The sequence below is a fragment of the Ammospiza caudacuta genome, chromosome 10 (genome assembly GCF_027887145.1).
Source record: "Ammospiza caudacuta isolate bAmmCau1 chromosome 10, bAmmCau1.pri, whole genome shotgun sequence".
NCBI classification, from domain to species: domain Eukaryota; kingdom Metazoa; phylum Chordata; class Aves; order Passeriformes; family Passerellidae; genus Ammospiza; species Ammospiza caudacuta.
The window spans coordinates 9,674,121-9,691,300 of record NC_080602.1 but is presented as its reverse complement, the minus strand read 5'-3'; the positions used below and the strand labels follow the sequence as shown (position 1 = coordinate 9,691,300).

General features: G+C 43.8%; 1 protein-coding gene across 1 annotated transcript in view; it reads right to left on the bottom strand.

The window, feature by feature from the left end:
- Nucleotides 1-17,180, bottom strand: part of ZNF592 (zinc finger protein 592) — a 37,933-nt gene that overhangs the window by 11,390 nt on the left and 9,363 nt on the right. Inside the window, exon 3 of the mRNA XM_058811391.1 lies at nucleotides 5,883-6,061. Coding sequence (XP_058667374.1) covers nucleotides 5,883-6,061 — 179 coding nt within the window. The remainder of the gene's footprint in view (nucleotides 1-5,882; nucleotides 6,062-17,180) is intronic.

The window sequence follows — 17,180 nt, the reverse complement described above, 5'->3', positions numbered from 1 at the left end:
GGAAGAGAAAGGGAGAAGCAGAAAAGGATCTTCTCAGCAGCTGAAAACAAGGCCAAGAGGAGAGCGGGGCCACCCTGCTGTTCCCAGCTGGCCTCTCCTCCAGACACACACCTGTGACAGGTCCTGCCTCACATTCCCACAAGATGGCAACAATCAGCAGCCTCACTTCATTTCACTTTGACACTCCCCACATCTGCCTGCTGTGCTCAGAGAGGCCACACTCCAGCTTCCAAGGGCATGTGAGGATGCAGTCACCTGTCCCCAGTACACCAGCCACAGGGTTTGGTGCACCTCTGCTGATGTGGGACCAGAACAGCCTCTCCCAAGGATATTCCACCAGAATGACACCAGTGGAACTCTGCTTAAGCCAGCACTGCATGTCCAGCTGTTAGAGCAGGGGAGCCCAGCCTGGCAATGCAAGGGCCAACCTTGCACAGGTGGGATGTGAGAGATGCACAAGGGATGACCTCCTCACCTCATGAACAGGTTTTTGCTCCCTTTCCCTCCTTCCCCTGAGGGCTGTGTCTGCCCACAGCACTGCTGGGGGAGTGTGCTCAGTGCTGCTGGCACAGATGGACCCCAGCTATCGTGCCCTGGCACAGCTCCAAGCCCCTATCATAAACAAACAAGCTGCTGGAATATCCTTCCCTCCAAACCAGCCTCCCAGCAGCGTTTAGGAAACAAGCCCAGGCTTTGAAGTTGCACTTCAAAAGCTCATTAGGCAGAAGCCAGCCTGAAGGAGCCAAACCCTCTCCCCCACACTTTTAAGAAAACACAGAATTGCTGTTTTCTTAAATTTCAAGAGGGAAGCAGTGACAGAAGCTGGTGTGACCTTTGGGGAAGCATGAAAACATTCTGCTGGGGTAGTTCTGCCTTCAAGCCTGATCCTCAACATATGAGAGGGGGAGAGAGACTTTCTAACACAGTAACTAACACCAGGAACCAGGTTATTGTGGAAGAATGAATTCCCAAAGTATAAATGGAAGAACAAATACCAATCCTGGCAGTAAGGAATATCCAAGGGGCTTCCTCCACAAATACTCCCTGAATTAAAAAGAGATGGTTCTGCCTGATGCTTGATTTTGGGAAGTACTTCATTAAGAATGAGGACTGAAACAAGCACTAACTCAGGGTCAAAGAATCACAGGTTAATTTAATTTACACTAAATGGAAGTCTAAACAACAGCCACGTTGTAATTAAGAATCCCAGTGCCAGAAGGACAAGGTCTCATAAACTAATTAGCTGAACAAAGTGGATGGAGGATGTCAAGGGGCTTGCCATGTAATTCCTGCAAATTGCAAATCCTGCTATCATCCCCAGTGCTGCTGGATCCCTCAGGGCAGGGAGGGTTGGCTGGAAGTCTTGGAAAGCATCCTGTGAGAGGAGATAACAGCTACAAGATGTTGTCTTAACCCTCAGAACGCTTTCTATGCCATCACCTTCCAGCCCCTCAATTCTCCAAATGGCACCAAGCAGAAAAATGAGTCCCAAATTAGTGGAGACACCTGGAAGGGGCTTGGAAAAAAAGGGGGAAGGTGATACTTAGAGCCAAGAAGAAAGGAGCATTTAGGACAATCTTGTAAAGTTTCATTTTTAACTGTAGAAGACCATTCTCATTTTCAGTGCATTCACTAGCCATGACTCAACTCCAAATAAAACAACCATAGCACAAATTTAATTAAAAGCATAGGGTTATGAGCAGAAAAGGAGACGGAATAAGGACTTATCACAAAGCCAAATCTGTGCTCCAGAAATTCAAGAAAAATAGGGACATAAAGAGAAGCAGCTAAAGTCAAGCTGATCCCAGGAGGGATTTAAAGAATTCCTCAGCTTTTCAGCTCTGCAAGTAAGAAATGTGAAAGAAAATAATTAAGTCACTCTGTGACTACAGGGCAGATGCCACAGATTATCAGATGGTTCTGCAACCAGAATTTATCTCTTCTGTTTTCAACAATGTCAGTGACATCAGCCCTGCAGCAGAGTCAGGCAGGATAACAAGGATGGCACAGTCAGACATTGACCTGTCTGGTGGACCCAGCTTTCAGAAATGAGCTTCAGTAGATGTGAATTAGAAGAGAAGTTAAAGAAATTCAGCTTTTAGAGAAGCTGGGTAAAGCTAAAAAATCTTTAAGTATAATTTGTGAGCTTTGCCTTCATTTAGAGCTCCATTAATGTCCCTGGAACAGAGAGCAGATATCTGCTAAAGACATCTGCAGAAAGGTGGAAGCTCTCCTTACTGGATTCCCAGGTGCCACTGAAGTCCCAAGAACTGCACCAAACCCAAGTTAATTTTCTGACATCTCCTCCATACCCCTTTTTCCATCTCAGGGAAAACATTTTTTGCTCCAGCTTTCCCCCTCCCCAGATTAACTCCTTTTCAAACAGCCCCAGTGTCAGAGCCATTTAATATGTGATGGAATTAATTCTTTGTTGTGGGCTGGGTCTCCTCAAATCAGATCCCACATTAAAAAACCTTATCTGTATATAATTAAACTCAGAATTAGTTTGTTATGTGCCTCTTGTCTTCACAGTTGAAAGAAAAAGCCCTTGAAAACCTCAGTGTGATTCAGACCAAACCACACAGCAGAGCTTCCTGAAGTTGCAGACATCTTAAAAGAACATCTCCAAGAGCAGAAATTGCCCTGTTTGTTTGAATTCTCAGAGTATTTAATGGCAACCAAGAGAAAAACAGAACTTTAAGGAAACTCAAAAGATCACCCAGTCTCATCTCCCAAGCAAACCATCATGTGTTAAGGGCTGTGCAGCAGCTCAGGTGATCTAAACATGAAAAGGAGGGAAGGCTCATAGGGAAAAGTAACATGTTATTAGAGCAAGCAGTTTACTTGGAGAAAAGATATTGTACCACATCCAGAACCTTGGGAGCCTTCTCCACCTGTCTCAGCTCATGAGAAATGTTTGGACATTTGCAGGGGCATAGAAGGAAATAATCTGTGCCCTTCTCATAAAGGCATACATCCTCAGCCCATTACAACTGACATAAATATAAATTCAAGCCTTAAGGAGATTTACAGGATTAAGATCTGCAATCTTTTTGCTGTAAGTATCAATCCTGAGACATCCAGCTGCAACGTGAATTCAATACAAGAGCTTTTCAGCTCAAAGACACCACAAAATAATGTCTGCTCTCAGAAATCTCTCTTAAATCCAGTTAGTAATTATTTCCCATTTCAAATGTGTCCTGTCATGCAGAAAACCATGCCAAGCTCCAGCTACATCCACTTTCAGTTCTGCTGTAAGAAAGACACAGTTCAGAGTCACAGAATGTTTTGGGTTAAAAGGGACTTTTAAACTCATCCCATCCACTCCCTGCCATGGGCAGGGACACCTTCCATTACACCCAGTGGTTTCAAGCCCTGTTCAACCTGGCCTTGAGCACTTCCAGGGATGCATGTCCTAGTTTCAGATGGAACAGAGTTCATTTCTTCTCAGTAGCTGCTCCAGTGCTGTGTTTTGGATTCAGAATGAGAATAACACTGATAACACACTGATGTTTTGCTTTTGCCAAGTTATGTTTATCCTAAATCAAGGACTTTTTTTGTGTGTGTGTGTCTCCTGCTCTGCCAGTGAAAAAACACACAAAACAAATCAGGAGAGGGCACAGCCACAACCTCACAAGCACACCCAAACTGCAGAGGTGTAAATCCAGCTTCACAGGGAGCCTGAGCTCCCTGGCATGGATGTCCTAGTTTCAGATGGAACAGTTAAAGTCCTCTCAGTAGCTGCTACAGTGCTGTGTTTTGGATTCAGAATGTGAATAACATTGATAACACACTGATGTTTTGCTTTTTGCTAAGTTAGGTTTATCCTAAGTCAAGGACCAGGTTTTTTTTTTCCTCCTGCTATGCCAGTGAGAAGACACACAACAGAATCACAGAATAATGAGGTTGGAAGAGACCTCTAAGATTATAGAGTCCAACCTGTGCCCTAACACCTGACCTAGACTACAGCACCCAGTGCCATGTCCAGTCTGTTTTTAAACACACCCAGAGATGGTGATTCTACCACCTCCCTGGGAAGAGCATTCCAGTATTTTATTATTCTTTCAGTGAAAAATTTCTTCCTAATACCCAAGTCAAGCTATACCTCCCTGACATAGCTTGAGGCTGTGTCCTCTGGTTCTGTCAGTGCTGCCAGGTGGGAGAGACCAACCCCACCAGTCACAACCTCCCTTCAGAGAGCTGTAAAACAAACTGGGAGGGAGCACAGCCAGCACAGCTCTCAGGATTCTGCTGCTCACAGTGACCCCAAGATGTGTCAGAAAGTCTCTTTTCCCAGTCTGGTGGTCGAAGAAGAAGTCAGGACTCTTCTATTCTTGTTCTCAAGGTTGTTTATTGTTTCTTATCTATAAAATTCTTTCTGTGGCCTGCCTAGGTCTGTTCAGCAGGTCAGACAGAGGCACTCTGCCTGCCCTCAGAGGTGGTGTTCTCTTTTTATACTAAAACTATGTGTACATTATTTACCATAATTTCCCAATACCCATCACCTCTATGTTAGACAGTGAGCTTCCACTCTAAACCAATCCAAAAGTGCCAGCATCACAGCAGAAGATGGAGGCCAAGAAGAAGAAGAAGGAGAAAGGCTGGACACGCCCAGATTCCTCCATCTTGCCTCCTGAACCCCATTCCAAAAACCCAAAAAATCTATTTTTCACCATGTGACAAACTATTATTCTACTTAGACTTTCATGGCTTGCAGATCCTCATATAAGGTGAGTAATTTTTTCCATGGACCATAATTGTTGACACCCAACCAAACCATGATTGGCAAGTGGGCTCAAAAGAACAATTCAGTCAGCAAAATTCAAAAGAGAAGCGTTGACAATTTGGACCCAAATTGTGATGCAGAAATCTTCCATTGGACCAAGTCAAAAAGAGCTGCTGTATCCCTGTTCCTTCCATGGGTAGCAGCAGCAAAAGACACAATGTGTGCCTGCCTGGTAGGGATTCCATTGCAAGCTGGAGAGACAAGTTAGATACACCTACACTTCACCCAAATCCCAAACCAAATCACACACAACCCCACAATATCCATCACCAGCAAGCTGTAATGATTAAAAACCCCACAGAAGAGTGGCTGCCAAAGTTACCCAGAGCTGCTCAGGAGCCTCAACAGTTAGAGCTGTTGGGTTCCTCCCCTGCACCATACTGCATACACTTCTTCTTTATCCCACGTTCCAACACCAAACCTTTTAACAACATTAAACATTGAGAGGAATTCAATAGGTGCCAATAGGTGGTGTGAGGTTTTAAGCCTTGTTGCAGCAGACAATCCGTACCATTCACATCCCAAAAGCCTCCCTAAAGGTTTGTTTTTAATTTGTGGGAATCGGGCATGGGCAGGAATCCCTTCTGCACTTTTTGCATGGCAGTTTTTGCCTCTGAGGCCAGTTCCTTGGGAGAGGCTAGCTCTCTCTCTCCCTTCAATAAATTGAGAAGGGGAGCTAGGTGGTCTTGGTGAGGCCCAGCCAAGGCCTGACCCAGGTCAAAGACCCACACAAGGAATGGAGATCTGCTAAGGTTTTGGGATCACTCTTAATTTCCAGTTTCTGCGGAACAATGGTCCACGCAGTGATTTGCAAGCCCAGGTAATTCCAAGGTGGCATCCTCTGAACCTTGTCTTCCTGCAGGTAGAATTCAGCAGAGGTTAAAACTTTAACCACTAGGTCAAGTGTGTCTTGGAGTATAATGCCATTGGGGGCACACACACAAGCACATCACATAATCCAAATCACACGTGCCTTGGGCTCTGTGCCAGGGTCTCTGAGCCCCCTGGGCAGAGGTTTGGGCAATCCAGGACAGCCAGAGGCATGCCTCAGTGCAGAGGTGTAAATGCCAGCTCCCCGGGAGCCTGGAGCACCCACCTGAAGCCAACCTTGCGGGAGTAGTGCAGGCAGTTCTCCTTGACGTGCGTCTGGAAGTAGGCGGAGCGGCACACGGCGCCGCACTCGGGGCAGCAGTACGGGGACTTGTGAGCATGGATCCTCTGGTGGGCACAGAAACTGCACTGGTTGGGCAGCATCATCTGGCACACTTGGCACGTCTGAGGGAAGAAAGGTTACATTTGGGAGTTATTTTCTACTTGGGGTTTTTTTCCCTCCCTAAATTCACCCTAGAAAACTTCCAGGTTTGAAGGAAGAACAGGCATACTGCGCTAGCAGCAGCATCAACTGCACAAAGTCTTTAACTAATCTATCATCTTTTCCCAACATCTTCCACAGTTAACCATTCCATACTTAAACCACATTTTCATTGTTTATTTCCTTTTTTCCCCATAAAAAAGGAAAGCAAACTCACCTCTGCTCTCATGAGCAGCACCAACTGCACAAAGCTCTTTAACTAGTCTATCATCTTTTCCAAACATCTTCCACAGTTAACCATTTCATATTTAAACCACATCTTTTATTGCTTATTTCCTTTTTTCCCCACAGAAAAGGAAAGCAAACTCCTTCACCTCTTAGCTCTCATAAGCAGCATCAGACGCACAAAGCTCTTTAACCAGTCTCCTATCATCTTTTCCCAACATCTTCCACAGTTAACCATTCCATATTTAAACCACATTTTTTATTGTTTATTCTTTATTTTATTATTTATTCTTTTATTTTATTATCTTTTATTGTTTCCTTTTTCCCCATAAAAAGGAAAGCAAACTCACCTCTTAGCTCTCATGAGCAGCATCAACTGCACAAAGCTCTTTAACTTGTCTCCTATCATCTTTTCCCAACTTCTTCCACCATTCCATATTTAAACCACATCTTTTATTGTTTATTCTTTATTTTATTATTTATTCTTTTATTTTATTATTTATCTTTAATTATTTCCTTTTTTTCCCCATAAAAAAGGAAAGCAAACTCCTTCACCTCTTAGCTCTCATGAGCAGCATCAGATGCACAAAGCTCTTTAACCAGTCTCCTATCATCTTTTCCCAACATCTTCCACAGTTAACCATTCCATATTTAAACCACATCTTTTATTGTTTATTCTTTATTTTATTATTTATTCTTTTATTTTATTCTTTATCTTTTCTTGTTTATTTCCTTTTTTCCCCATAGAAAAGGAAAGCAAACTCTTTCACCTCTTAGCTCTCACGATATTCTGAATGCTCAGCACTTTCGTTTCCTGACTTGAGAAGGAGAGCACTCTTCTCAACAAGAGTTCACCCCACACTAAAAGATCACAAAAAAGGAGGAAAATTACAGCCTGACTCCAAGCACCTGCTGCTGAAGGCAGTGCAGTCCTCATGTGCACCTTCCCCATCAAAACAACTGCTGAGTCTCTTGCAAAATTTCTTTGTATCAGATGAAATTTCAACTTTCCAAGACCACAAACTATGGTTCCCTTACAGAAACTTCCTGATGACCAGAAATAATACAAAGCCTCTTTCTCTCCCTGTTTCATCCTTAATGAAATCCATTTTTACACACATGCTTGCTACCAAAACCTCTTTGCAGAAGCGCAATTTATTTGACACGTAAAGTTTTTATGTGGATGTATCGCCCCATTTTCAACAGCTGTCAAACCTCTGCTCCCTTTCACAGGTGTCTCTGCACTCCTGCAAAGCCCAGGAGCAGCTACTCCTCCTCTGTAGGAAGCACATTATGGGATGCTTGAGCAGGAGTAAAGCTGGAGCAGATCCCAGCCCACTCTGAGCCCTCCAGGAGCAAAAACTGTCTCCCAACATTTATCATCCCATGCAAAATCACTCCTCTAACTTAAGAATAAACAGCAGCATGCAGCTAATTATGGATTATCAAATCAAGTAATTTAACTAAATAATTTACATGGATTTCACTGCTGGCAGTCAGGGTAGAAACATGAGACAGAAGCCCCTAAATCTGACAAAGAAATAGAATAAAATCAATGGCCAACTCCCTTTTCTGTATCATTGCTATTTCATGCAGCACCTCTGTGGTGCTCCACTACATAACACCCATCAGGGAAATGTCAAAACCCCTGCAGGTAAGAGAAAGCATCACTTACAATAAAATGCAAAGCTGTGACAAACCTGAAAGGTTCACAGGGTGGAAGGGAATAAAAAATTAGGCACACAAAAGTGAAAACTGAGAAATTGCCAAATACCTGGAAAGCTTCAGATGTGACACAACTTCAGTTTAGAGGAGAAATTGTTTCTCCAGGAAGGAGAGAAATTAGTGGAAAAACCACATGGTGGGACTGCCATGTACACACCCATGGGCAATTAAAGGAAGCTCAAGAGCATTTCAAATGCTGCAGAAGTCCCCTAATTTCAGCAAACAAAACCAGTGCAAATGGGCCATGGGAATGGGAAAATGAGAAATAGAAAATCCCCCAGGATCTCTCTGCAAGGAGCTGAGTGGGACCTTTAATTCTCCAATGCACTCTCAAATCCCCAAGTAAGAGCTACAAAAGTAAGTAATAAGCAATAAATTCATAGTAAATAAGAGCAGTAAGTAATAAGTAAAATCAGTTTTATTGTGTTTAAGATATTTTTTTCTAACTGGCTTGAGAATGGAGAATTTATCTCCCTGGCATTATTCAAATGGGACTTCTTGCTGTGATCTCAACTATTATGTAAGGCAGAGGCACCACAAGCACAAGCTGAAAGCACCTTTGCCCCAGTGAGAAACTCAGTGAGAAACACTCTCTCCAGATCCTGCCTTGTCAAAGCCAATTTAGTTTTGATTTTAAGTCAGTTTGAGGCTCACCTCTTCCTCCCCTGCGTGTCATACCCACTGCTCCCAGAATCAATCAGCATTTTGAATTTTCACCATCCTGTGTGTTCTTGTGCTAAAATATGCCAAACCCACTGAGGATTTGATGAACTCCATGCCTGGGCACTGCTCCTGGGGATGTCAGAGGAGCAGCCAGCTCCTGTCACCTCCTGCATTATGTGAAAGGGTCCCAGGGACCAAAATCATACCAACACAGGCCAGGAAAGCTTGGGGACCAAAATTGTGGTTATCTACTTCAGGCCTGGCAAAAGCCTGCCAAAAAGCGTGGACACATGATACAGGAATAAAAAGCAATACTCAGTGAGGATAAAGCTAAATTAATTAATTCATTGCTCCTGCAGGCACCACTGAAGGAGCTAAAAGGATTCCCACACTGACACCACACACCACAGGGGGGACATAAACCAGCCCAAGCCTCCAAATTCACATTGTCATGTGAAGAGCCAAGACATTGGACAGTAAACAGAAAAGAAGAGAGATAAATGAGTAAGAATAAGGAAAATCTCATCCTCAAGCAGCATTACTTCTGAACTTGGGAAAAGTCAATGCAGCTTCTCCCTTCTGGCCCCAGGGAACAATCCAGGCTCTCCTGAGGAGTCAACAACCACAAGGGTAAGGAAGATCTGAGCTCCAGTGGATCATCAGGCTACCTGGATTTCCCAAACAGCTTTGCAACATCCTTCACTACAGGATTTTGAGGAGGTACCACCACATAAAAGAAGGAGTTTGCTTGGATAATTCAGTGGTTAGAAGAAAAGATACAGCAAGGTCCCCAGGAAGTTCTGCTGGCATTTTGGCTCTTCAAAATAACCTCCAAATATCTGGGAAAGTTAAAGAGCAAAGATTGATGATCATAATCCAGTAACTCAGCATATTATAGATAAGGGCTCACCACAAGGACTGGCTGCAAAAAGACACAGCCATGTGTCTTGGTTCATTTTATTACCCTCAGCCCTACACACAAATGAGTAGGAAGGAACCAAGCAAGGAACACATTAGAGCTGAGGAAGGTTCCAGTCAGAGAAACAAAAAACCATAATGGTGCCTTCCTGCTCACACTCATCCTTTTCTCACCAGCTGCAGGTACAGCTGGCAGCCACCCTGCCAGGAGGATCACAGGAGGTTCTGCTCACCCCTTTGGCAGCAGGAGCCAGGGTGCAGCCATGCTGGGCTCCCCACCAAACGCTCAGTCTGGGACACAGACTGGTTCCTCCTTCTGCAACTCCTCTGCTCCATATGAGAAATTATTACTTGGTTCCAGATGTCACATTTTTATCTCTCTCCTAGTTTTCCATGACTTTTCAAAGAAGTCTGGCAGCAATTTGAGACATTCATTAGTCAGTTATTTCTAAAACATGTTACCAGGACAGGATTCAGTTGTGTAATGTCTGTGTTTTTCATACTCCCATAGCCTATGCTTTAATCAAGAGTTATTTATTACAAATTTTCTTTAATTCTGGTTTGCCTGCCACATTTCATTCGGGCTTTTCTTCCACAAGTCACATTCACACACAGACAAATGCTCAGAAGCTCAGCCATTTTGGAATACTTGAGCTGATTCCCATTTTTACTTATTAGCTTCTTCAAAAGGGGAAAAAATTAAATATTCACTGAGATACAGTGCAGATTGAAAAAAAATATACACCACTCAAAAAAGTTTGTCTGTTAAACCCAACCCTGTGGCCATGGAGGTGTTTGCAAATTAGGGCATTTATAGTAACACAAGAGTTTTGCCCCAGACAGTGCCTGTGGAAAGGGAATTGGCATGAGCAAAGAAACATTCCAGCAGTTTTAGTCTCTGCAGTTCCAGAGTTAAGTGATGGTCATGGAGCTCACATCCACTTAAGAGCTGCCCCCAGACTACAAGGATCCACCTTGGCATGATCATCATGGAGCATCAGCTAAAAACACCTGGGCAGCAACCCTATGGCATGGAACCAGGGCTTGGAAAAAGATTCACAAGCCAAATTATCTCTTAAAAAAAAATACTAAAGACTCAAAGTTAAACAGTCATAGGGGAACAGAAACTGTATTTGCAGACTGTTAATGTTTCAAAAAATGCTTACCCCTAATATATTCAAACCAAAAATCCCCTACCAGTGGTGCCCTAAAACCCCAGTTCTTCCCAAATCCAGCCTTTTGCAAGCTGTAATTTTTCTGCTTTGGGCAGAACTGCTGGGGCAGCCAAGGGATCACAGAGATTAGCAGGATCCTCTTGCTATTAAAAATAAAAAAATAACAGTGACCAATTACTAGTTGAAGTTAAAGGTTAACTTCTCAGTAGCTCTCCCTGCCTGCCTGGCTGGGATCAGTGCCAGCCCCTGTGTCCCTCAGCAGGGTGGCACTGCAGGGCTGCCATGTGCTGCCTCTGGGGGCACAGCTGGCACCTCTGCCCCCTCTGCCCCCCTGCCCACAGCCCTCTGGGGTCACTGGCTCCAGATGCCTGGAGGGCTATTTTGGACTTATTTCAACCATCCAGGTGACAGCACTGCCACACAACATTTTACCAGTCTGGGGAGAAGCAGCAGGCAGAGAACTGAATCTGCTGTTGCTGTGATAACTGAACTAAACTCCTGCCAAGGTTCTCTCTAAATGAACACACATCATTGCATTAACATGCTCAATTCAGGGATGAAAAGAACAGAAACTCAAGATTATTCATTTGAAGAAGAAAAACCTAGAACCCTAACGTAGAGATTTTATTCTAATTTTATTCTTATTAACCATATCCAAGCATGACAGCAATTGTTATTTCCTCAGATTATAGCAGCCTATTTTGTCAGCCACTGAGGGAGCCTGCCTGACCTTCAGCTCCCTCCCACCTCACATCAATTCATCCTCAGCCTCATTGTTGCATCCCTCCTCCTCCTCCTCCCATTGACCTTTTGTATTTGTATCCTTGAACTTCACTAACTCTTCAACACTCCCAAATCCAGTGTCCTCCTCAGACCTACACCAAGACCAACTCCTACACACACATCTCAATCGTCCCAACACACCTGCAGTAAGGCACTCCAATAAAAACTTATCTCTGGAAACTAAGGCTATTAAATAAACACAAAATGCATTTTTAATACATGGAAAAATCCCTGGTTAAAGCATTGATGTAAATCTAGAAACTCGACAGCTTAGAGAAACAAAGTGGAATTGCAATGGAAAAATCCATCACAGATCTTAGACAATATTGCATCAAATCAGCTTCCTTCTGAATTTGCAAATCTGCAGCTCTTTTCTCTTTATGATCTCAGCTGTAATTTCAAGAATTTCAGTTTTGACATATTTTCTTTTGACTGTAGCAGGTTTATGTGGCAAGGTTTTGGTTGGGAGGGGCTGCAGGGGTGACTGTGACTGTGTTCACAGGGGTCTGAGGATGAGGGAAGAGATGAGGATCTGACTCCAGGTTTCAGAAGGCGAATTTATTATTTTTTGATATATATTATATTAAAACTGTACTAAAAGAATAGAAGAAAGGATTTCATCAGAAGGCTGGCTAAGAATAGCAAAAGAAAGAATGATAACAAAGGCTTGTGTCTGGGACAGAGAGTCTGAGCCAACTGACTGTGATTGGCCATTAATTAGAAACAACCACATGAGACCAATCACAGATGCACCTGTTGCATTCCACAGCAGCAGATAATCATTGATTACATTTTGTTCCTGAGGCCTCCCAGCTTCTCAGGAGAAAAAATTCCTAAGGAAAGGATTTTTCATAAAAGATGCCTGTGACAGGTGACCTCTGAGAAGACACCAGAAGGTGTCCCCAAGTCACACAGAGCTCTGTGATGCACATGGAACTGGCCAAGCCCAAGCCCTTGAGCAGCACATCTGAGATAGCAGATCAGGAGAAGGTAAAAGATGCTGGGCAGCAGCTGGGAAAGAGGAGAGAGAAGATGTGAGAATAAGAGCCCAGATGCCAGAGCACACCATCATGAATCCATGGTGACACTGGCTGTCCCCCCCTGATCCATGGAGGACCACAGTGGATGTGCTCTGTAGGACACTGCAGCTCCTGCTGGAGCAGGATTTCTGGCAGGATCTCTGACCCCATGGGAGGCCCATGCTCTTCCAGCCTGTTCCTGCAGGACTGCACCCCATGGAAAGGATTGATCCCAGAGCAGATCCTCAAGAACTGCACTGTGGAAAGGACTCACGACAAAGGTGTTCGTGACAGACTGTCTCCCATGGGAAGGATGTCACAGACATCTTTTATGAAAAATCCTTTCCTTAGGATTTTTCCTCCTGAGAAGCTGACAGGCCTCAGGAACAAAATGTAAACAATGGTTATCTGCTGCTGTGGAATGCAACAGGTGCAGCTGTGATTGGTCTCATGTGGTTGTTTCTAATTAATGGCCAATCACAGTCAGCTGGCTCAGACTCTCTCTCTCTCGCAGCCACAAACCTTTGTTATCATTCTTTCTTTTTCTATTCTTAGCCAGCCTTCTGATGAAATCCTTTCTTCTATTCTTTTAGTATAGTTTTAATGTAATATATATATCATAAAATAATAAATCAAGCCTTCTGAAACATGGAGTCAGATCCTCATCTCTTCCCTCACCCTCAGACCCCTGTGAACACCATCGCAGAAGGACTCCATGATGGAGCAGGGCAGAGTGTGAGGAGGAAGGCTGGGTGGGCACTTAGTATCAACCAGAAATCTGAACTCCCACTGGCTAAAATGATCCCATAGTGGATTAAATGACTTTTCACATCCACACTTTCAAGCCCCCAGTGTGACCCCATGTGTTCATAGGAACATTCCCTCTCTTTCCTAACAGTGGTGATGTTAAAGGCCTGTACCCTGCGGGGCACTTCCCACTAGAGCAGGTGGCTCTAAGCCCTGGCCAATCTGGCCTTGAACACTTCCAGGCATGCAGCAGCCACAGTTTCTCTGGTTGGAGGTTGTGTTTATTGTCTGTGGTGTTTGCAGCAATAAACACTTCAGAGGGCACCCTCTCCTCCCAGCAGGACAGAGCAGACCATCACCACTGCCTGGGCCCTGTCACCCACAGAGCTCTCCAGTCACAGCTCCAGCTTGCCTGGGGCAGCATCATGGGTGCCCAGCTGGAAGAAGAATGCAGGAGCAAGACTGTTCCTTTTAGTGCCAGCAGACACCAGCTTCCACCCCATTTCCATCCCACCCAGGACAACCCCCCTGTCTCCAGCTATCCCCTCCTCCTCCTCACTCTCAGCCATGTCCTGGCCTCCAGTTCCTGCTCCTGCTCCTTATCCTCCTCCCTCCAGCTGCTCCCAGTCCTCTGGGGCCTGCAGGACCACCAGGACCAGGCATGGGTGGGGAAGGAGGAGAGGGTGGGATTGGTCTCTCATGGCAACAGATCACAAACTGATTTAAGCAGAACATGGAGCCACACCCTGGCTTTTCTTCCTCACCAGCCCCTCCTCCTCATCCTCTGCTCTGGCCTTGGTGCAGGCTCTGCTATCCTGCCACTTTGTCTTCTCTCCCAGCAGCTCCATTTCCCCAACATGCTTTCATCAGAACATCTTCCATCCCTTTGCTTCTACAAAATCCACAGGGAAAATTTCCATTAAAAAATAAAATCTATCCTCACTAGTACCAAAGGACTGCATTAATCACTCTTGGTTTGGGACAGGGAGAAAACAGTGCTTTATGGGGCCAAGGGAATTTTTTGCTGATTTTCAAACCTCTTGTTTTCTAAATTAAAACATGAACTTGAAGGGGGGAAGGAAGAGAAAAATAGGAAAAATACAGCTGCTGCCTTTCTTTTTTTTTGCTGCTCGGAAATTAGCAGGGCAGCATGTGGTTCTACTAGCTCCTGGTAAGTTTTATCCAATAAATTATAAAGCATTGATTTAAGACAGGGAAGGAAGAAGAAAAAGAAAAGACAGCAATAAAATTGCTTTTAAATTATTTGTGTAGGTGGTACATAAACAGGAGACATTACAACTCATTAAAAAATTCTTATTGGACAAAAAAAAAAGAGAAAAGAAGAAGAAAAAAGTAAGGAGAACAAAAGGTTCAAGAAAATTCAGAGGTCCTGAGTTTATGTTCTGTACTTTATTAGAGTTGGTAGCTACCTTGGTGGATTTTGGGTGGTCAAGTGAAATAAGAAAGGAAAAGAAAAAAGGATTAAATATCTCTGGTTACCAGTAGATAGACAATTATGCCCAAGAGGGTCAGGAAGTACTTTTAATTCTTGCACATGTTATTGTGGTCTCTCCTTGCCAAGAAAACAAATAAGCTCTGTCTCAAAACCAGTTTGTGTCCTTTGTTCCATTCCTTCTGCTGCAAACTCTTCCAGAATTCATTCCTGTGCTGATCACAGACTGTCCTCTGATTTTCTCCATAAGTCCATTTCAGTCTCTTTTGCATCATTACTGCCCCTAAATTAAAAAGCTCAATTCTACAAAGATCACACCAGACACAGGGTGAGAGTGGATAGAGAACACCCTGTAATGAAAAGCACATCCCAAATTCAGGCACCAGGAGCTGCATGGGCTTTGTTCCTCTCCTGTAATTTGAGCCCTGAAAACTGTCTGATGCTGATGAACTGCCCAGAGCAATTCCTGTGAGTACAGGAAGCATTTCTTGAGGGCAGATTTACTTTCTGGTGGGGGAAAAAAGTGCCACTATCCCCCCCTTAATCCTTTGTCTGCTTCAGTGCTGAAGGACACCCACCCACCCTCATTTACCAGGCCTTTGCCAAGCTAAACTCATAAAGTGGTTTTAATTTCCCCTCAAGAGATCATGTTTCCATTTCTGGTCATTCTTCCCTCAGTTACTCCAATCTATCCTGATAAACAAATCAATACACTCCTGTCCAACTCGGTTATTTCTAGCACGAGGGAGCATTACCACAGATTGACAGAAATCTCCTGCACAGTTGTGTCACCTCAGTCATTCAGAGAGTTCTCAAGATCAAAAATCCTACCTTTGGTTGCTTTTCATACCATTCCCACTCAGTCTTAAAGATCATCTAGAACCTCCTGTAAAAAACTCCACATTTTCCATGACTTCTTTCTTTGTTAGTTTGGTTCAGCAAATTTTTTAACACAGTCACCCTACAAGGTCTCCTTAACACAAATATTAACTCCACAGATATCTGAAACCATCCCTCAGGAGATCTCATAAAATCCTGATCCCAGCTGCACTTATTTCTGGGAGTTTACCTGATTCTGCTCCAACCTCACAATCCAATTTCTCCTTTATATTCATTCTTCATGCAACCATCTCATTGAACAGCAAGGAGTTGAGGATAAACTCATTTCTCTATTCCAAAAACAAATATAATTTGGCATAAACTACACCTACTTATATATCCTTCCCCCTTCAACGCCCAAAACTCTTGCTCTAGAAGACACCAGTGTATCAAACCAAACAGACCTGAAGTTACATGGAACATCTGGTACCACCTCTTCAACATCTGTCAAGGATAATGCCTACACAGAGCTCAGCTTCTGCTTTGAACAAATCCAACCTGCCAGTTGTTCTAATTCCCATACTGCCTCCTTCTTGCAGTTCAGCAATGGAAAAGCAGCACACAGGTCCCACTGAGCAGCTTGATTCACAAGCTTGAAAAAATTGCAGAATTGGCCTCACTAGTTGCTAAAAAAGGCATCAAGATGATCCATTCAAAACATACATCTAATAAACCCAGTTCTTTATGTTTCTGAAGTGGATCATTCAAGCCTGTATCCTCCCTGCAAGCCATGGAGATCCCATCCCATCCCACCACAGTATTCAGCTGGGAGGAACTGCCTTCATCCTACACATATTCTGTACCAAAATAAACCCTGCTGTGCTCTGAGCAACTGCAATCATGTACATGTTTAAAAATACAACATTAAGGTCAAGCTCTCCATCATTTTTTTAAAGGTCTTTCCTTTAGAAAACCACAGCACCTTCTCAACCACATCATCATCCCCCTCTCCTCCTCCCACTCGCTCCAAATCTCTTTTTCCTCCTTCCAGACCACATCACTATCTTTCTTCCTTCCTGCAATAGAAATGTGACCCAGCCATGTCACTCACATTTTGGCCACACCTAGGAAAGTAATTTATCCATCCTATTTATGCAGGATTTACCCACAGCCATGTAACACCAGGTATTTCCCAAGCCATCATCTGGAAGAAAGAGAAAAACCAACAATCCCCTTTCAAGCAGCTCTGAGAAACCTGAAAATGTCAGAGTAATTCACAAAGTCATGGTAAGAAATTCCAATTGAAGTGAAAAGTCTTCAGTATCAGCACAGGGTAAGTTTTCTCATGGAGCAGAGACAGCTCAGGCTCTTACCCCTCTCCAATCCAATCATTCCTGCCTCTTATCACAGGGTGTTTGTCCTTCAGCTTCTGGGGAACTGAAAACACCACACTGAAAAATAAGCCTCTCCTGCTGCTTCTTTTCTTCATCAACCCCATTGGATCAGCTCTTCCTTCTGAGCAAGGTGCCACACCCTTGTCACGTCCAAAACGTTT